Genomic DNA, 22,431 nt, shown 5'->3' on the forward strand with positions numbered 1-22,431 from the left:
TTCATATTTAGCTTCAGCACTCACGGTGGTTGGGTCTTCCAATGGATCCTCAATTTCAGCTTGTCGGAGGAACACATTGCCACGACATGCACGCCATAACATCCTTTCAAATGCTGGGATTCGTTCACGAAGTATTACCCCAGCAACAAATCTGAAAGAGGAGACATTAACCCACTTCACAGTCTAAGATCAAGAGCAAAAAAAATGTTATTTTTGGTTAACCTTTACCTGTAACAATGTGAGAATACTGTCAGTAAATCACTAATCACAGCAACTGGATATGCTGTATAACCCCAATCATCAAAATGAGCAGTAAAATGTATCCCATACAACGTTTTCTTTAATGAAAAAAATCAGATGGGCTCCTTTACTTGAAACAGAATGAATGTTAGTGTAATCACACATTTATGTAGCACAAGAAGAAAATTCTGCACTTGTGGAGACCCCATCACTTGAACTTTCTTAACCAGCAAACTCTTTAAAATTTGTATACTGTAAACACTCAGTTTCAGAATCTAACTTTACTTGTATTCCAACCACTGGTGTTACTGGAGCCCACCTGCATGTAGTTACACCACAAGCAAGATGCAACCTTAATCAATGTCGATGGAAAGAGAGAATGTGCTTCTTGCTCCAATGGAGTTCATCATTCCCCTGTCCCTGGGTAATTTATGGCCTTAAAGCAGCAGGAAGCCCATAAAAGGGGTTCTTGGATTGTATAACAATAATAGGTTCCATAAACCCACCACTCTTACAACAAAACAATGCTTCATACCCTCTCTAACAAGCTTCATGTTATGACCTATGGTTACTCTGTCACTGGATCTCCAGAAGAATTTACATGAGAAAGACATACAACAGGAGGCCTCCTTCCCATGCATTTATATTGCACCTCACTTGGGTGGTTTCTCTTTTGGAATATCTCACCTATTTGCTCTCTGATTATCTTTTCAAACCAGTGCTTTACAAACCTCAATTGTTATGAAGCCTGGCCAGCCATTCAGAACAGTTTCTCAATATTTCTTAAAGACAGGAACAGCTTTTACTTTCTTTCAGTCCCTTGGCACATATGCTTACCCTAGCAATGTACTGAAAAACATTTCAAGTGGCCTGCTGAGTCTATCAGCACAAAACCTCATGTCACATGGAAAGATTTCAATACAGTCTTGGGTCAAGGCATTCTGATAATGCAATGAGACTCTTCTTGAAATTCCAAGAATTTTTAAGACCTCCACATCCCACCTTGCTGGTATTGGTGCTTTAGTGACAAATATGAAAACACTCTGAAACTCATCATCAAGGTCCTCACATATTTTTACATATATATAATTTTCCCTCTGAATCCCTTGGCTGTTATCAGCTGCTCTTTAACCAACAATCTACTCCTACAGAATTTACATAAAGTTTTGGATTTTCTTTTGTTTTTCATAATATTCTTTTCAAGGTTTCTTTGTCTATCCCTTCTCAACTTGGATAACACATTTCCTGCCCCTTATATCTGGAGGTACAATAATAAACATGCAAACACTCAGACTATCTACTATACTTCCAAAAAAGGTATTCCAGTATCCAACAGGGTGGCACATGCAGCCTCCCCTTCATGCCACAGTCTTAGAATAATAACAAACCAGTACTTATCAAACATGTGCTTCCTATTTTTCCTGAAATCACTCTTGATCTCCCCTTCTCTGCCTTAGTTTCAACTTTTTCAAATTCATTCTCCTAGCAATCTTCTAGCACCTCACCTCTCCTCACGGCATTTTTTCTTTCATTTGTCTGGCTAAACATTCTATATATTTCAACAGATGCACACAGATGTCAAAAAATAGAAAAAGAGGAGTTCATACAGACTGGTATAAAGCACACAAAACTAAAATCTAAACAAACAAATGTGATTACACAATTCAAAGATATCAAATGAAGTACAGTATAGCACAAAACTACCACATAATCAGACTTAATAACAGTACTTAACCAGGGCATTTAACTAAAACTACTGATATATGATTAGTATCTAGGTATCATTATATGACTCATGCTTAGTTTCCAATGGAAACAACCAGACAAAATATAGGATGTTTATCAGGAGCAACACATACATACCCGAGTTGAATTGGACCTTTAGAATCTTCTGGGAGCAGGTTCTGAGTAAGACTTGTCTGCCCACCAGATTCCAGACTGCCCTCTCGCTGAACAGTCAATAATGATCGTTAGATGGGGTCAAAGGACCAGCCGCAAATGAAGGCCCATGAGTGTCCAGAGAGGTTTCCGACAAGGGTAGAATGTGAGCCAAGAATTGAGGGAGGAAACAACATTCCTGAATTATTTCAATTACATCAAGTTTACAGTCTATATATCAAAAGAAAAAATCATGGGCTTTTTTACAATGATTTCATATCAAGGGTGCAAACTTGTCCTGTTATGCCTACACAACTGTCCCCATTTTCATTTCTACCCCAATATCCACTATCATCTGGCTATACCATGTCCAGAAGATGCAGTCCTCTACTCTAAACTGTAAGGGAAATGATAACTGAAAGATTTTATAAATGAATACAAAACAGTGTTTACATGTTTTAGGCTATTCCCTTCCTTTCCAATTCCTTAGAGGGTAACGGAATACCACACTTAAAATTTTCATTGAATTGAAGTACAGCATCTCTATAATGAAAATAAAAATCAAGATTATAAAGAAACTGTGGTTAGGATTCTTCAAAAATTAAACCACTACATTTCACACTCATTTTCTTCCCTAAAAAGAAAAAATTGGGTTTAATGAAGTCAGTGCAGTCTATGCTACACTTATAAACACCTCTAGCAAAGAGTAGCAGATGTACACTTACTAGATATGTGATATTTTACATCCCATAAAAAATTAACAACATATTAAAGAATTCATAGTTTTTCCAGTGGAGAAGCAGACACTTGTCTTTCCAAAAGGAATGATACTCACATATCCAATGCTGGATGAAGCTAACACGTATTTCTATAACTCTAGAGCCTTCTTAGATAACTCCTCTGAAGTACAATAAACTCACTCTATATCACTGATGATAATGCTTCAATGAAAGGAAGAGTTACACAATGCAACACTCACAGTCATATTCCATATACTCTCGTCTAAAGAAAAACCATTATTCCAATTCAAACTCTGCCCTCCTTTCATGTACAGGATTTCTCCATTCTCTCTTCATTCAATAACATATCTTTCAATCCTTTAACTTGCCCTTACAACAAAGTCCCTCAACTCGCCTATGCTTGACCCAGTACTTTTTAAATTTAAGTTTATCATTCTACTCTAGTGGACTTTATACATCCCTGTACTATAGCTATGTAAAATAAGAATATCAATAACAGGTAGCAACATAACTACAGCTTAAAATGAAGGCCCTAAAATGCCAAATAAAATTACCAAAGCCAAGTCAGGACATGCACCAGATGCATGGTTTCTTGGGGAGATAGGAATACCTATAAAACTTCAATTGCATTCAACAGCAAAAGCAATCCTTGTTTTTTATCCAAGATATAAACCTAAATCTTCAATGCCTTATGAACAAAACTATTACTAATTGACAAACATACACACTACAAATGCCAGAAAGTTAAAGATCTAATAGTTTTCTTGATTGCATTAGTACAAAATACTGGGCTCTATGAGTGGATAATGTACAACGCAAAGAATTTTTTTTTCAGTCTCTCTAACAAGTCACCGTTTTGTGTGTAATTATAATTATCTACTTGGCATTACTTATTGGTATATTATGGGAAAGATTTAATTTCATAGGAGCCTGTTTCTGGTAGTGTGTAACTACCTCTTTGAACATCAAAAACAAAGAGCTTTACACTCCAACTTAATGGCATTTACAGTGTGTGTGTGAGTGTAATCATTTATTTGTATTGTGTGGTGAGGGAGTTTTACACTTGTGGGCCCCTTATCTCTTGAACATTCTCTACTATTATAAAGATTCTTAAATTCATGTATGTCATCTTTATTAACCATGTCCTCATTTTTTCTATTCCATTCACCACCACTTTCATAATACTATAAAATTGCTTCTTTACATCCTTGTTCAAGTTTTTCCTTAATTTCACGGCATCTGGTTGTTATATCCCTATATCTCAAAGAACTTCCACTGTCCACATCATCAATGTTTTAAAACTTAAGGTTATGATTAGTTCACTCATTATTCTTTCTTCCAAAGTTGACAAATTTAAGCCTTTAGTCTTTCCCAGTAAAGCTTTCTTAATATGGTACTATCTTTGTTGCCCTCCTCTGGACATTCTCTATTACCTCTTTTTTGCTTCTTTAGGCAGGGTGACCAAACCTGAGGAGCATATTCTACTTTTGGCCTTATGTTTTATGATTAGAGCATCTTGCTAAATATTTCCATGACTATATTTCGTGAAGGCCAGTCTGATATTAGCTAGAAGACAGTTTGTCTCCTCTACTATTCTCGTAACATGGAACTCTGATGTTAGGTTGGGTGATTTTTTCTTTTTGTGCGTGTGTGCAATTACCTACTTGTACAGTACGGGGAGGGAGTTCTAAGCTAGTCAAGGCCTAGATCTTCAAATTTCTCCACTGTTCATTAGCTTCTTAAATTTTTGAATAATGGCAGCATTTACAATTCTATCACTCAGTATCATATTCCAGTCATCCACCACCCTGATACTACAGCATTTCATATATTTTCCAACAAGCTTCTTAGCTTTTTGTCATGTCTTCTGGTTGCCTAGTCACTGCATCTCCTACAGCAGTGATCAATGTCAACATACTTCAAATTATTAGGAAATCTGAAACTTGTGATCAAGTGAACCCTTATCCTCCTCTCTTCCATGGTAGGAAAATAGTCTACATCCTCTGTTAACAGCTCAGTTCTCTTGATTCAGGAACTGTCTCAAATGCTATTTACAAATTTGAAAGATATCTATCCCCTCAATAATTCTCCTAATGCTATAATCAGGAATCACATTAGGAACAATGTCAACTTCCAAGTACCTCTCACAGTAAGATTCTTGACGTTTATCTCCAGCTAGATCATAACTGTACTAAAGCCTTCTTTCACAGTGTCCTATCCTTATTACCTGCACTTACTTTGTTTAAAAGTCATCATCTATGCATGAAACAAACCTTAGTCTGTCTAGATCCCCTTGTAAACTGATGAACAGAAGGAAACTACATGGGACACATGCATGGTATGGGAAATAATTCCCAACAGATATAGTTTACTAAAGGGAAGCAAGGAGCTAAATAAGGACTTTTCCTTGAAGGATCAGTTATCTGTTCCTGGTGCTATCTTGCTGAGGAGGGGAAAGGCAAGCAGGTAAGAAAAAAAAAAGAAATGCAAACTTTTACTAGACTCACTTTTCCATTCAAGTCAATATTCTCAGGCTTTTGGCGTGAAAGTTCATGCATACCAACTTGTAACTTATAGAAACAATTAGGAAGTTGTCAATGTTCTCAAAACAATACTGGTCAGCACACCATTATTATGCAAGATGTTCCATCAGTGGAGTAAAAGCCAACATCATCATTTTGTTGTCTGAGGTAATACACACTAAATAAGGCAAATAAAAAGCAACAGCAATACTAAATCATACATGCCTTCACTTTCAAATGAAGAGAAAAATATTAGATATCAAGCTGCTGTAAAGTAAAAATAAGCTAGAAGCACACATTTTAATTTCTAGAACATGAAAGATAAGTGTGCACTAGAAAGATATGAACTTCAAAAATATCTTTTTTTCTTCAACATCTATCTAATCTACACAGTTAGGAGAGAATAAATACTCTTTCCATACCTCCTGTGTGTCAGAGAAGGTGACTAATGGGGCATTACTTTCCAAAACCAGGAACAAAGGAGAGAGGAGGAGGGATTTTTCCACAAGGGAACACGCAATTATCACTATTGCTACCTCGCTAAAATTGGAAGCTGTAAAGTTGTATACAGAAAGAAAAGAAATACTTATTCAGGTTTGATGCCATAATGTCTCCTGAGGGAGTTCAATAATCAAAAGTTTTCAAAAGACAAGACCCAACTTTAGCTTAGACCCTGCACCCAAGAGAGGCCTGAACTTCCTATATCCAATTGTCAATTAGATCATATGCCTTCAAAGATTTGGGGATCTAGAACTGCTACATGCAAAGCATCACTATAAAAGAAATACACCAAAAATAACTAATCGCAATCTGTTAACCATTCAGAACAGTTTGCTAATGTATACTTCCAACAGACAGGGGCATAAAATCAGACTTCCTTAGCACTCAGCAAATGAAGTCATTGACTAAATTCTCCTTTTCTTAAGTATTCACAAAAGCAACAATCAAGTAGGTAGGAGGAGGACATTAGCACCTACATCAATCTTCTGTTGCACCATATTGCCTACTGGAGTTTGGAAAGCTATAACCCCTTAGTTTAACAAGATGTTCAAAAAATTTAAGGATGCTCAATACTTGTCCAATTACAAGCTATAAGCATTACAAACTTAATGATCAGTCAATTAACATTTAATACTCTTTTAATACTTCTATGCACATTTTAGGCTCTGTTTGCTGGCCACGATGGCAACCAAAGCAAACTTCAAATCATTAGAGCAATCTGGAGGCCTTGATAATTAGCTAATGACCTCTCCAGGGACTTGGCATATCTATGGAACCACAACCTCACCAATGCTGCAGCCACATGGATCATCCTTAGATTTAGCCAATCCAGTAAATAACATTTTCCTATACTAAGAATGCTCAACTTTAAATTTTCATGAGAAAATAATGGCTCATAGCTTTTCAAGCACCTAATCACATAAACAATGTTGTAATACCATTTTGCATACTTAAGATTGGCTAATTTGGTAAATAATGTCTTTCCACAAATTAGAAATGGCTAAAGATGGCTAAGTCTCAATTCTATAAGCACCTTTTCATAAACTGAAAAAATATTTTCCCCAGAGGGTTAAAAATTTGGCACACTATCCCATGATCGAGCGCAATAATAAACACATCAGTACGGCAAAACTCACACACAGATTCTGAATTTCTAAACATGTACATAGGAACGTAACATGAACAAGGCCCTTTCCCATACCAATGTAACCTATGCTTGAAATTGTACAATATAAAAAACGAAAAAACAAAGAATAGGTATCAGCGAGTCAAGAAGTCCTTAAGAAAATAAACTAATTAAAGGCATAAAGGTACTATCATGCCAACTTCACCTCATCTGTTAAGTAACTACATTAACAGCTCACACTCCACAATAAGAGATGCAATATTCTTTGTAGCAATGCCAATGAATAAAATGTTGATGTGCAAAAAATTTTCTTCTAAGTTAATACTGTACCAGTCAGCTTGATGGGACTCAACCCTTTTCTCTCACCAGCTGAACCTACTATATACAAAATCCGAGTATCCACAAGAGTTAAATAACATGACGTTTATGTTTCAATACTTATGGTCTGTATTTAAAAAGCATACAAGTCTTACCACAGTCCTATTTCCACTTTTTTCTTTAGTATTCAGTTCAAACTCATACCCTCTATAAACTTTATTGATGAACATTTTCATCTTTACTGTAAGTCAAGAGGGGTGACAAATTTCAATTATTCCAGTTCTGAATTTACTTAACACTTTAAGGGACTTGCCACCTTTTTCACTCTCTTCCTCAGCATCTAAAGGATTCATATTCATCACAGAAAAGAACACATGAGCAGCACCAATGGCTAATTCCATTCTTTTGGTTGGTTATTTTCTTGTTTTTACTTTAATAGTAATGGCAATCTCATGATCATTACCTTGTCAATGAAATGTTCACAGCAACCATCAAAATTAGAAATTTTGGAAAGTCAGAACTATCTAAGAAATATGCACAAGAAAAGCTATGAAAGTCAGAATGTCTGAATGACAAACTTTTATCTCGGTCTTCTCACTATTAATGATTGAAATTTTTTACTTCTTCCTTTTTCTCTACAATTTCCTAACAGTAGCCACACTAATACTCTTACTGCTTACAGTTCTTTATGCTTCTATAAAAAATCTTTCTTGGGAGACTTTTCTGGTACAATATTAGTTGAAAAGCCATCACATTTTCACTTGGCTGTTCTTATTACAAATCCCTTGAAGTCTGGAATTTGCTCCAAAACTGTCCACATGCAACTTTCAATAAAGTACTCTTCCACAAATCCAGCCTCCATGGTTTTCAGGAAATCTACTCTACTCAGTGACACTAGCAGGGTCACTCCTAGATGGAAGCCATCAAAGATCCCATCTTTGATTTCAAGTCACTCTTTCTACTGCACATGATAATGGGTAGTGTGGACATGCATTGTGCAATCAACACAGAATCCCTCAACTCTTCATCATTATGCCTTAATTATGGTGAATTATATCTTAACATTCAATTCCATGTTCTAGGATAAAATAGTTACATTTAAAGAAAAATGTTTGCCAAATCCAGAATTTCCACTTGTCCAGATCATTCCTATCATAAGCAAGTCTGGATATGAGAGATTCTGGTGTATCATAATCTTCTCAATCTTGTATCCAGAGCACTTGTTAAATCTTTACCAAGGTGAGACGGGTTTCTGCTCTGATGTAAACTAGAGTTAAGAAGATTGAGCCATAACTCTCATCCATTCCACAGCTAAATCTAAAGTCCATCTGGAATTCAAGCAACTATCAAGACAACAGGTGATGCAAGGATGATGGAGGTTGATAACTAGTGTTTAGTATTCTTGGTCAGATCCAAAAGGATACCTTGAGGTAAATGGTGATGAATTCTAAAACAAGTTCTTATTTCTTCCACATGAGATTTCCAGTACACATAACACCGGTTTGAAGAGGGGTACAGTTGTCATAACCATAATATAAGCAGAGCAGATTAGTTTCTGTATCAAAACTTATTTTCGATATGGGAATCTTTTTACATGTGCAGGATGATCCTTGTAAACTATTTAGCAGACTAAGTCTAAAAAGCATTTGAGCAACATAAAAAGATGAAAGTTTGTAAACAGTAAATAAATCTTCTTCATATCTGAACTAATTTTTAAACATCATATACCTTTTGGGTACATAAAAAAATACTATCACGGATCAAAATTTATTTTACATAAAACTAAGTAAAATTTCAAGCTACTGACTCCTTCCCCCTAAAACATATTTGTAAATTAGAAAAGCCCATGCATTTTTAAATAAAAGTATTGTATCTCTACCCTTGTCGTGGCACTAAAAAAATGTAATAGTTGGGTAATATGGGAAAAAACACCCCACTATTATACTAAACAAATCTGCTCTTCAAATAAAAAAAATTAAACACTCATGTGCTGTCCCTTCAAATCGGCATAAGCAAGCATGACAACAAAAGCACTCCACTTACCTTATTCTACAGCCATCAGACAAAATTAACTTACAAATAGTAAAATGAAAATCAATTACTGTAGTGTCTCCATTACAAGACCACAATTATCATTTGTCATAATAGAATGCTAAGTTAACGGGTGCTGGTACATTATGACTAAACACTAATTATCCACATGTATTTTGCTGCTCCCTACAATTCTTAAGCACAAATCAAATGGTCTCACTTTCATGTATTTCAAATTCTACTTAAGGCTTCTAATAGGATGGTAAATTGTAAGTGAGGAATGAAAAAATGATGGGGAGTGAAAGCAAATAAAGACAAAGGCAATGTCCTTGCATATGAGAGAGATGAACTTATCTGCTTACAATACCAGTTATAAGGAGTACATCTGGATGCCAAAAAAGTGGTTAACATAGAGTGATATTCAGTAAGGAAAAGCTGTGGAAAAACATAACGGCAAAATGATGAAAGGTTAAGGGTGTTAGTGAAGTTTATGCCTCCTTGAAGGAAAGCTGTTCCATTTCTATATATGAGTCATAAGAGACAAACACTTACCCAGGTGTGTATAGACTGCAAGGTTTACAAAACAATGAAACTCTTAGAACATATGAGCACAAGTGGTTTGAAATAAAATTTCTAGTCATCTACTTGTGAAGCCTAGAAAAGCTGCAATGTATACAGCATAAAGAATTGCAAAACTTCAAACAAAGAGTGCTTCAATGAATATGAAAACTAGGGGTGTAAGAAATAATGAAAAAGGCAAGATTGTTTAAGGAAGCAATACAATTAACAATTTATCTATATGGAGTTATAAACGTAATTTACCTGCTTGCTCCAACATAATTTTCATATTTTTTTTCTGTGATGTGGTGCAAACAAGCAGCAACCATTTTATTTCATTAAAAGCCACTACACAAAAAATTCTTTAAAGTTGTGACAGCAAAGATGATAGGCTTTCATCACCAATGTTGAGGTAATAAAGCCAAAATTCCTTTTGATTCTGCATTTGTAATTTTACGGCAAAAAATGGCAACATATATAGATAAAATAGTGTGGAAGATAAAATGTTAAAATGGTGGGTCAGAGCATGGGGTTTTGCCAGATGTAAATTTTCTTTTATCATTTCATTTAACCTCACTAATGCAGGAAATGACAAGTATGAAAAAAAAATGTGTCTACGCAGTCTATGCAAATCAAACATGTATGCAACATATCAGCTAGAATAATACCTGAATGGTATTCTTCAATATCAAAATGGCATCCTTCTAAGCACTGAAGCCTTAAAATGACAAAGTGATGGTTATCACAACCAATTTAACAAATACCCAGCCAAACCTGCCTGGCCTAAAGATGAATCTTACACAAATGGGTTGTGAATGTCGTGTACCAATTCAACAGTATGATTAATAGTAGGTTTATTCTAAGAATCATAATTAGTAATTCCTTAAGGGGAACTATTGGAATTCAGTCCATGAAAATGGAAAATATGCTTCCCAATGCCAAGAGGACAGTTTAGTGGCAGTCAAAAAGATTAGTCAGCATCAATTGTTTTCAACTATACTATAAGGCAGAAAAGGACCAAGCAAATACAATTATCAGTGTGAGGTGGAGGACTATGCAAATGTACAATCAGTGTGGCCCTGCAATGATGGCAATACAGTAGGTCCTTACCTCAGTGCTTCTGAAGCAGATAACGTTTCCAACAATACATAAACTGAAGAGATAGATAAAACCAAACTTACAGCAGCTATAAGTCAATCATACATGACAATAAAAAAGTCATATGAAGCAGAAGCATCAGCAAACTAGTTACCCAATATGTTTGAGGTGGTGAAGCGATGAGTCGGTCAGCAGATTAACACGCTCGTCGTCATCAAAATACACATCTTGATCGTAAGGAAGGTTGGGGGGATACATAGCCTGTGGTGATGGTGGTTTGGGGAGGTCAGTGCTTGAGTGAAAGACACACCACGAAGTGTTGACAAATTTGCAAAAACTATTGTAGGTGTAGTTAATTCAACTAATATAGCAAGCAGTCACTGTTTGATAAGACAAAGTGGTAATGGAACATCCATAAAAGGGAAAATCCAGTATTGTCCAAGTATAAATAAAAATACAAGAACTTCAATATACATAAAAAAGATCAGAACATGTTTTCAAATAAAAGAAATTGCAAGCATGTGCTACTCAGTACTAAATAATGAGTACTGCAGCACATACATAGTTTTAACCAGGCATAACAAACACATGCAATTTACATAAAAGGATATAGGGGAATTTTAATGAGTAACATGCCAAAAACTTATACCGAGTTGAAATGAACACATCAACAAACAAATTCTAACATAGGAAGACCTAACATTTGTATTACAGTGAGTAATCTCCTCTCTCGAAATTCCAACAAGGAAAGCTATATCACCCAGCATCAACTGGACCCTATCAGTGCCAAGTATGATAATACGTTAGTTACAGGAGTGTTTCCCAAAGACATTCTTCTGTTAAATGTTTTCACCACATATTAATCTTCTAAGGTACTGAATTTAAGCAGACATCAATAATACATTTTAAATGATAGTAGCAGAGGAAAAACCACAAATAAATCATCACTGAACCTCAAACCAGTACATCTACATTTAAGTTTGGCCCATTAAAACACTAGTATCTGACTGATCTAATTTCTTGGCTACTCTTTCATTTGGGAATTTTTTTTCTCATTCAGATTCTGCAAATAAAAATCATCTAAGATGGTTGGTGAAACAAAATTGGATTCTCTCATCCAATCAGTATAACTCTAAGTATTCCAGTCATTTATAGATGTCTACATTCTGGTGCAGTCTTAGCACCATTTGCTTACAGATGCAGTCTTAGTACCACTTTCTTACGATTCATCCATTTGCTAGAAAAAGATCTTTCTTTCTTTCACACGATCACTATTTCCTTCGTTAGCGAGGTAACCCCAGGAACAGATAAAGAAAGGCCACATCCACTAACATTCTCTAGTTTCATTGTAATGCATTGAAACAACAGCTCTCTATCCACAACCAGGCCCCACAAACCTTTCCACAGTTCACCCCAGAGGCTTCACATGCTCAGTTCAGATGAATAACTGTAAAGGCAGGTAACTGAGGCATGGTGGAGAAAATTGTTAACTATGGCAAAAAGTGATAGTGGTAGGTAATAATGTAGTGGGAGGAACTTTCAACGTGCATTGGGAGCAGGCTAAAACGTATCGCATAATACCACATGAATACCAATTAATTCAATAGGCATTTATACTGCAAGATACTGCAAACTTCAAATATAAAATCTTTGCAGGTAGTTAAGTGCTAGGTGATAAAGCATTTCCTGCCGTTGGATTCAAAACTTTCCCTAATCTGATTCCTGAGGTAAGTATATGCTTAACAATAGAAATAGTTTTAACGAGTAGAAGAAATTCCCATGAAGTGAAAAACTGCTATGTTGTAACTTCAGAGATGAGTGAAAAACTTTGGAGATTTCCATTCCTGATCTTCAAAAGCTATTTAGAAATTCCCTCATTTTGTATTGTTCAAGGGGAGCTCAAAGTTGAGCAATTAAGCCTTTATATGAATGTTCTGTTAAACATTATACAAGTGTCATCTTAGTAATCTAGTATTCATTGGAGAGTTTAAGACGTGAAGTCCATATCTTTCACAACCTCCTATAATATCAAATTGGGAAATCAGTACTAAATAAAATTTTCCTGATATTTGAAGATGGATAAACCTACATCTTTTACCACTCTAGGCAGAGACTACTCCCATAAGACCAATATGTTATTACCTGTATACAGTAGTTCTTTTAAAAGAAAAGATTCAAGATAAGACAAGCACTGCAACAATGCAAGGCCTTTTTTCTTCTTTATAGCTGCAAGTTAAAATGAGTCAAACAAAATATGTAAAATATATTGGAGTAATGAATTCATGATTCAGCCATCTCAAGAAGTCACAAGCTTGATGGGACAGGTAGATGCAAATTAATAAAAAATATAAGAATCAACATTTGGAAAAACAGATTCCTTAATACTGCACCCACACTAATGAAAAAACTTTTTTCATGTAGCTCACTAAATGACTGAAATACAAAAATGCGACACCTTTGATTGGCAATTTGGGTGGAATATTGGAAACTTGTCTTTCAGTTCAAGTATGATTCATGCAATGGTTCAATATGTAAACAGTTTATAAAAAATCTGAGATAACTTTTTTCCACAATGTGAATGAAAAACAATGGGAGATTTTGGAAGGTGTCATGAATGCATCCATATTTTCCCCATACACTATTAGTTAACTTTGTGCAAGTTCACTGGACACACACATTTTTCCAAGAAAGCATCTCCTGTGTATAGCTAGCAAGACCCATACAACGATATTTGTTTCACACACATTCAAAATTTCTTGATTCAACGAAAATATTCCAGATGCTAAAAACCAATATCTAGAAGGTCTTTTATGAACAAATATGAACAGTGATATCTGTTTAACATACATTCAAATTTTCATATCCACCAAAAATATATTAAAGCAAAATGCCGATATTTAAAAGATTTTACATCTAACAAAACTAATACTGCTGAGTAATAATGAAAGTTATCAAAATCATTTAATAAATGAATTAATAAAGTTAAATCAGATCTTGAAATTAATGCGACATACACTAAGTTGAATTTTTTATCAAACTGAATGGCACAAGCTTAATAAAGTCATTTGTAAAATCATTACAAAACATGCACACAGCAGCCACCTCCTAAGACTGACAACGTTACACAAAAACTAAAAACTGGATAGCTATTGTATGTGTTAAAACAGTACTGATCTTAGCCACATTTCTATTTATAAAAGGTGTTACAGCAGTAACTTTCTGTTGACAGAAAAACCTTACTTTTCTTAGAAACTAGGACTCAATTCCAAAACAGTAACCCAAAGCAATTGTTACAGTATAGCCAAACACACCAAACTGTAGCAAAAATAAAAAGGACATGGTTCTGCATAAAGCAACAGGACAAGTTTGCACACACCCATGAAGAATTGGTACTTCATTTAAATAAATTGCGCTAAGCTCTGGGATTCTCAACTTTTAAAATCCATGAAAAAGCAATGGTATATCTACAATACTATTTCTTTTGAAATATATAATTTATTGAACCCACATCTAAACACACCACCATATTCTAAAATCCACAAAAACCAAAAAAAAATTCTGTATTAATGTGAGATGTTATACTCAACAATTTTCTAATGGAACTAGCCCCCCAAAAAACACAATACCAATTTTCCTATATACCAACCCGAAACTTACATAATGATTACAGCCACATACAGGACTATGAACATCAAAGGATAACAGTACCTGACACCCATGACAAGATCTAAATACTATTTTCAATTAACATAAAAGTACTCCATATTTAATCCAGTCCAATAATAATATATACAAGAAATGAGATGTTAATATTTGTCAATTTACAATGGTTAAATTTCAATTGTCTGAAATTTACCTGTATCAAAAAGAAGCACAAAGTGAATCATTGTTTAAATCTAGACCAAATAAACAATAAAAGGGAGTGAACAAAAATCTAAGACTGACTTCTGCATATAAACTCTGTTACATAGCATAAAAATACTTTAAAAATTAAACCTTCGAGACAATTTAACAAAACTAAAGTAAAATTAGTAATCAAGGAATTTCTAAACAGATCAAGTATGCAAAATCCACAATCCCTCTCAATGCCATTCACTCAAGTTATTTTTCAATAATAACGGCCACAATCAATTCATTTATAAAAATATGTAAAGATATGTAAAGCTCCCAAGTTTTGCTTGACAGAACTACTATTTTGTGGCAAGGCTTCATAAAAAAAGTAAAGCAAGAGCTTAATTTCCTACTTTACATGATCAAGGAGGTATGACATTCTAACTGTCACTTTCTTTCACAAACAGCACCTTCAACAACAATTCATAGATGTATACCAAAATGCTGACACTAGTAAGAAATACAAAATGTGTGACTTAAAACGAAGCAAAGGTACAAAAAGAAGAATGCATAAAATTCTCCCCATTCTGTGCAACCTCCTAAATCTTATAATTCCTAAGTGTTTTCTACTCTTTCCACACTGGAACCAAATAAAGCCTCACTAAATGACAGTATCCCATTTCCCATCCTTAAAAATGTGCAACCAAACCTGCATAATTCATACACAAAATATTTTTGAGTCTAACCTCAAGTTTTGTATAACCACAGTTAAGACAAACATATACACATAAAATATGAAACTACCTGTCAGTGACACTGATATACTGATATCTTTCATATAATGGAGTAAAAACCCTACATATCTACAAATCTAACAGAAATTTTGGTCAATGTTCTCATCTCATTGTCAAGATGATCCTAAATTATCATAAAAAGCACTGTGTATGACTAATAATTTTCTGGATACGGAAAAAAGAGAAAATTATAAGACAAATATATGACATTGTGATTCAAAATAAAAGATTATGAATGTAGGAGACAATGTTATAAAACATGCCTAATCTGTGTATACACATAACTAATCCCCATAATTGGAGCCAATTAAGAGAAAAGTTTTAATAAAAGAAGATTTAAGATTTCTCTCTCTATAAGCCCTGTGGTTTCTCATGATTACTTAAATAAACATGAAGGCTAACTTCCAATCAATCCATTTAATTCAATGACCAATACCTCTTTTCTATGAAGCGTAACTCTGCTTATATGTTTAATTCATAATAAAAACAGTTAACACTGTGCCAAAATGTATACAATACTAGTATGTATACAATGCTAGTTAATGCAAATCCAATCAATTCAATGCTGAATATTTCTGACAGTTTGGGGACTCGTTTCTTAAAGCACCACCATCTTACAACTTTTGTTAGTAAGTGAAAATTTCAAGAAAATAAAAAATGCCCTAGCCTAACCACAAACTGTTCCACAAATGAAATGAGAACAAAAGACCAGTGCCATACCTCATCAAAGAACACTTGAGTTTTCTTGAGAATGTGTTTGAGCTCAGTCAGTTCCAGATAGTTTCTCTTAAGTGCCTCGGCATTGCTGTTAACTTCTTTCAGTTCATTCTCTAGTTTCTCAAATTTGACCTGTCAAAAATAGCAAGCAGCAAATAAAACTAATAACTCACATAAAGAGGCTATGAAAATCTCCTAATAGCAATGAATTATAACAGAAACATTAATAACCTAAATACTCCTGCAAACTTTATGGGGTGCTATATGAAACTTGGCTTAATCTATTGAGGAAAAGGTTACAAATGGGTAGTCAGGTGAAGAAGCCTCAAAAAATGTGCCTTGTTACATTATTTTCCTAAAGTATCTGATGTAAAATTGAAGAATATGTACAGCTTACCTCGAGATCAATCATCTCCTTTGGAATGGGAGCTTCAGGGTTCTCACCAGTATCAAGGACTGGAATCCCATCCTTACGGATCTCGCGCTCTAAATATCGCAGCTTCCTTTCCATTTCATCGCAACGACGAACTTCATTCACAAACTTCCGTTGAAAGGCATTCACATCAGGATTGAGCTGTAATTATTCAATAAGAAATCAAAGTAGTGATTATACATTTCCTCTGAAATTCATACTTTGCTAACCTACTGCCAACAGAAATGAATAAAACGCAACCCTTAAGGGTTTTGCCACATCTTTCACTGCGATTAGTTTTTTCAATAATAATGCTTAAATGAACACAGAGCAAGACATCCCAATCCTTCCCTACATCAATGTCTTCCGAATCTAACGTATGTGATACTCTTATAACTTTAATCCAGTACATGTTCAACTATTCCCTACAAGTTATGATTTTCAAAATATACTACAACCCTCCTGTAATGTCAAGATTAAATATTCAACATACTTTTAATGGTCTTCAGGTCACTTTAAAACACACTGAGTTCACTTAAATTCTTAAAATCAATATCTTGTAGCTCCTTAATATACAAGAGGCAAAAAATATGAATTAAAAGGGACTCTATAGGACATACATTCATTCAAATGACAAAGCTAATATATGTAATATGCCAGCTTACTTACATCTCTAAACTGCACTAGTCCCAGTTCACCCAGTTCTGAGACACAAGTGTATGCTGATTCACTTTGCAAGAAGAGCTGGCAAAGTGCCATCTCTTCACTTCTAAACAAGGACCCCATGGTTGTGGAATCTACGATGTAATAATTACCAATTTAATACCTGAAATGCAATGCTTTTTTAGATTTGTAATCTTCAAAAATACTAACACTAAAAATAAATGTCACCACCTATATACATATGTGTGTAATTACCTTATAGTAGAGTAATTGCAGTGACTTCTGCACACATAAGACCCCATCTCAAACTTTCTCAAGTATCAAACACTTTTCTCATCTTTTCATACTGCCAACATCTACTTTCACCAAATCAAAAGAGCATGATTTGGAGCATTATATCTAACTAAACATTGTCATAAGGAAGGGGTTTTGCTTAACAGGAAAAGCAAGGTTAATGTAAAATAGAAAAAAAATATTTGTCAAATGTTTGCTGACATCCAGCAACACGGTGATACATTTTCATGAGTGTGACTGCCATATCTTAAGCTAAATACTGAAAATTACGACAAATCTTGACTGCTACAAAGATTGGGTCAAGTCTTCGTAGGTTCTATTGATTTTATACAAGTACATAACTACATCTATTGCAATTACCGGTAACCCAATATTTTCTGTTGCCTATCTTCTGTTATTTAATTACTTATAATGCTCCAAATCATCCTCTGTATTCCACAAAAAGCATCTACGACATAAGTTGCCACTTCCCAAAGCTATTCTTGATATGAAGATAAGAGAGACCTTTAGCTGAAATTTCCTCTCCCTTGAAAACATTCTAAGTTTATATGTAGCTGCTGGAAGGTCTGGTCTATAAGTGTGCCTCTGGTAGATAGATTTACTAACAGAAAATGTGCTTTATATATAAGTACTGGTAGAAGAAGCACTTCGAGAACTCAAAACATATGAAAAACTCATCTAACTTCCCTTGTAGCACACAACATACCTTTAATGCTATTCACGAAATGTACAATTAAGATCTTTCCTCGTTAAAGTTAGCAGGAGGTTTAACTACTAGATTTCAGCATGTTCAAGGATTACATTACAAGAGCTGCTGACATTTTTTACTACAAGAAGGGAAGAGCTGAAAACAATGATCTGGATGTCTGAAATAAAATTAAGGACGACTTGGTTACTAGCAAACGATAGGCGAGGTTTGCATGTTCTAATTTTTTTTGTAAATAAGGTGGTTTGCAAAAGTTCTACTCTTTTTCATTAATATATAAGCTACTTTTTTAACTGATCAAGCCTATATCTATCTGAGGCTTCATAGCCCTTCCAACAACTGTCATATCAGTATGAAAATCAACAACGGAATAATTTTACCCTCAAAAAATTCTTTTAGCGACAAGTCAATTTCCCAGTATAGCTATTTACAATGAGAGTCAAAAACAACGTTTTGCAACAACAGTGTACAATTGTCCGACTCAAACAAATCCCTAAACAGATTTTCCATACAAATGTGATAATATCTCTTACATTTTGATATATATATATATATATATATATATATATATATATATATATATATATATATATATATATATATATAAATCATTACAACAAGCTTCTCCATGGTAACAAAAAAGACTGCTTCCTCTTGGCAAAATAATTTCATCAGAAAAGATAACACACAAGCAAGCAACTTCCCAAAAACAGCTTCTATATGCAGAATGGGCACTATTACCAAATGCTTCTGGTTTCTAAACGAATCTTATGATTCTGCAATACCTGAATCTATTGATGATCCTCACAGCCCTAATGCCTAATGACACAGCAATAACAACGAGTCTCACCACTTACATAACATTCCCCCAATACTACCATAGCGTTCCAGATACTACGCAATTCCTAACTTTCCTGACTCTGCCTTGGTTATCGTAAAGCGAGAAATCGCCTGCCATACAATGAAGTGGATGAGTCAAGACCACGTCAAGTTGATTCGTACACTTCCACTACCTCCACTGTGGAAGCCTAAGTGCCAGACGTCTTGCAACCCAAGTCAACTATGACAACACACGACACTTTCAAGCCCCCTAAAAACTTAAATGTACTTCAAAACAGCTTAGCAACTGCAAATTACAATCACCTAATGTTACAAAGGGGTAATTCCACAAGCACATACCGTTAGAAAGACCGTCAACTGCAGAGGTTCACCATCTTACACCCTTCAGACAAACCATATCGATCCAACCTGTCAGCCTCCACCGAGTCAAGTAAGCACTACGCATGCGCTCGAACAACTGCATTCAATTGAGAATATATTTGGCTGCCTCTGAATTTCTCAGAAGTATATCATAGTTAACTGATAAATGATAACATAATAGTTACGAAATCATTGTGTAAAGTGAGCACGACTATTAATCACAAGCTGCTTTCTAGACGAATGTGAAAAGGTACACTCAAGTTTCAGAGCGTAAACAATTTAAATTTCACTCTTCCCTATTTATTCCCGAAGCCTACAGAATACACTGATTCTATACAAGCAAGATATGAATAAAATTCCCTGTATCCAACTAATACAGCCACAGATACTCAATAAACTCTGTATCTCAGTAAAATTACAATCGCAAAGTTGCTGTCCTCAAATTTGAAGAACATATCGCTCAACTTGCTCTACGGTCACACATTCTCCCGGAGTAAAATTACGGAATTTCATGTTAATGCTGAAGCCCTATTTATTTATACAAGTGGATATACCTTTACATTCGTACAACCCATCTGTCAAACTGATATTTACATCGAGCTGTGTGTGTGGGGAATGGGCACACGCAATTATCAATTTGTACGGCATGGGGAGGGAGATCTATTTTCATGGGGACTCCTCTCTTGGACTCTATTTGTCCAAGATGAGATCTGTTAAATAGCTGGGCTTGTGCCTATAACTCAACACCGACAGATTTAGTTTCAGACAGAACAGTATGAGTTATATGTTGTCGAGTGTTATGTTATAAAGATGGAGAGGAAGTGTGTACTTATGGAGTAAATGCTAGCAATTAAGGTGTATGTGGGGCAGAGAGAAAAGACACCAAGCTGGGCCAGGGAGGGATACATGCACGCGAGTGTGTGTGAGGTTCATGTGTGGGGAAGGTAAGCCCTTTTGGGAAAACATTACAAACTATTTGTCTAACATAACGAAGCTGACATATGATACAGTTGTAGCGACACATTGGGTGCGGTCAGTATAGAGTATTACCTTGTGATTCAACGCAAGAACTTTGGCAGTAAGATAAAACAATTCGGAAAGATATACTTGATGGATATGCTAATTGTAAGTCAGGAATTTAACCTGACCAAAAATTGTCTTATCAGCTCATTTAACTCTACCTGAGCGAAGCTTCTGAGTCATCATAACCGAGATTATCAATGTGTGAATTCGGTCACCTGGACGTGTATGTGGTAGCCCAGGATTGAGGTAATATCTTGGATTTTATTGCTTTCAATTGTGGCACCTGATCAACTCTACTGATGGTTATCCATGAGAAAGACAATTGCAAAAGAAATCTTGGTGTTCTTGTGTCACAATCAGAACGATCTGGCACCTTGTCCACATCTTCGCCCACCCTCCTCCTTGACAGTATCTTGTTATGACTTTCCTAATCTTTTCAACAATTCATATTTTGCACTTAAGAGTGATAACCTTACATACTGAGCCGTCCATAATAAAAACATCCGACTGTAAAGACATCCACGATGTCGCTCTGCTTAGGGATATAATACAGTCGCATTAATAGTGAGATGGTTTTACTATTATTACAAACACACCGTATATGAGTGACTGAGCTTTGTACGTTAGGCGTGTTCATTAGCAATGCACAAGGGTAATAAGCTCATGAACTCTAGCGAACTAAGCTTGTCTTAGGGCACAGGGTAGAGTTTATGTAGACCGCTGGGGCGCAATTTCACATACATCTCAAACCTAGTTTTCACTACGGTGTCCTCCGACATGTGTATTGTAATTTTCTAAACGAAGAAACTACCAGCAGTCTTCCCTAGCAACTCTAAATACCCACATTAACTGTGTCATTAGTAACCATATAAGAAGGATTAGCCGAAGAACCATGTGTACTAACAGGGCCGAACAATGTACACAGTATCTACACAAGAAAATGCATGAATTAAGTGTACGAGGTGGCATAGACCAATACCATAGAGAAATATCTATATCGTTCATATACACAGAGCTCTCGTAGTGTAGTGGTTATCACGTCTGCTTTACACGCAGAAGGTCCCAGGTTCGAGCCCTGGCGAGAGCAGTTTTCTTTTCTCATTTTGTTAATCGCTCTCTTTAGCACATTGTTTATACCATTCTAGCAAATATGCTAAGTGCATCATTATTGTAAACATGTGCGTATATGGAAAATAAAAGGTTATCGACAATTAAATAAAATCTATATTAGATTAGTTATTACGTAATAGGCGCAAATAAATACTACATACATTTTGTAGACATACCTGTTGGTAGGCTGAAGGATCAGTGTTAATAACGTAGCCTTTTCTAACTAAAAAGTAAACGACTTCACAAGTATAACCTAGAAAAAAATAAATTAGTAATCCCGCTGTGAATTTTGGAATCTGAGACCGTAAAGCTGGGTGAGTTGCCAGGTTGGAACACCTGAAGAGATATTACATTCAGATCAGGAACATGAACATTCCATTGTGAAACATTCCAAGAAAAGGAAAAAAATCATGACGGTCATCTTCCCGAAATATCAATACGCGAAAGGGACAATCATAGCAAGAGCATCCAAAGGATGATGAGTAGAAATGTCTGGTGGTTGCCAATTGGGATATACAATAAACCAGTGTGTCATATAGTTGCGTATACACACGTATTTTGCACATACGCACGTATTCTACGCTAAAGCTTCACACACCTTTCAGCCACAAAAAACACTATGCGCACGCAACACATGGGCTACGCGCACACATGGAACTTACATTACAC

General features: G+C 35.3%; 1 protein-coding gene and 1 non-coding gene across 3 annotated transcripts in view; one reads left to right on the plus strand and one right to left on the minus strand.

The window, feature by feature from the left end:
- Positions 1-19,737, minus strand: part of LOC139747610 (V-type proton ATPase 116 kDa subunit a 1-like) — a 40,003-nt gene extending 20,266 nt beyond the window's left edge. The window contains exons 1-6 of one of the 2 annotated variants that reach the window (XM_071660083.1): positions 19,609-19,737; positions 17,436-17,592; positions 16,752-16,928; positions 16,358-16,486; positions 11,167-11,273; positions 25-151 (exon numbers count right to left, since the gene is read on the minus strand). In XM_071660083.1, the coding sequence (XP_071516184.1) occupies positions 25-151; positions 11,167-11,273; positions 16,358-16,486; positions 16,752-16,928; positions 17,436-17,552 (657 nt within the window). In that variant the 5' untranslated portion in view covers positions 17,553-17,592; positions 19,609-19,737. Of the gene's footprint in view, positions 1-24; positions 152-2,103; positions 2,190-11,166; positions 11,274-16,357; positions 16,487-16,751; positions 16,929-17,435; positions 17,593-19,608 lie in introns of both variants that reach the window. The other variant, XM_071660084.1, reaches the window with a different exon arrangement.
- Positions 19,738-21,666: 1,929 nt separating this feature from the next.
- Positions 21,667-21,739, plus strand: TRNAV-UAC (transfer RNA valine (anticodon UAC)). Its single transcript has one exon. It is a non-coding gene; the product is annotated as a tRNA-Val (tRNA).
- Positions 21,740-22,431: the final 692 nt, after the last annotated feature.

This window comes from Panulirus ornatus, chromosome 69 (genome assembly GCF_036320965.1).
Source record: "Panulirus ornatus isolate Po-2019 chromosome 69, ASM3632096v1, whole genome shotgun sequence".
In the NCBI taxonomy this organism is placed as follows: Eukaryota; Metazoa; Arthropoda; class Malacostraca; order Decapoda; family Palinuridae; genus Panulirus; species Panulirus ornatus.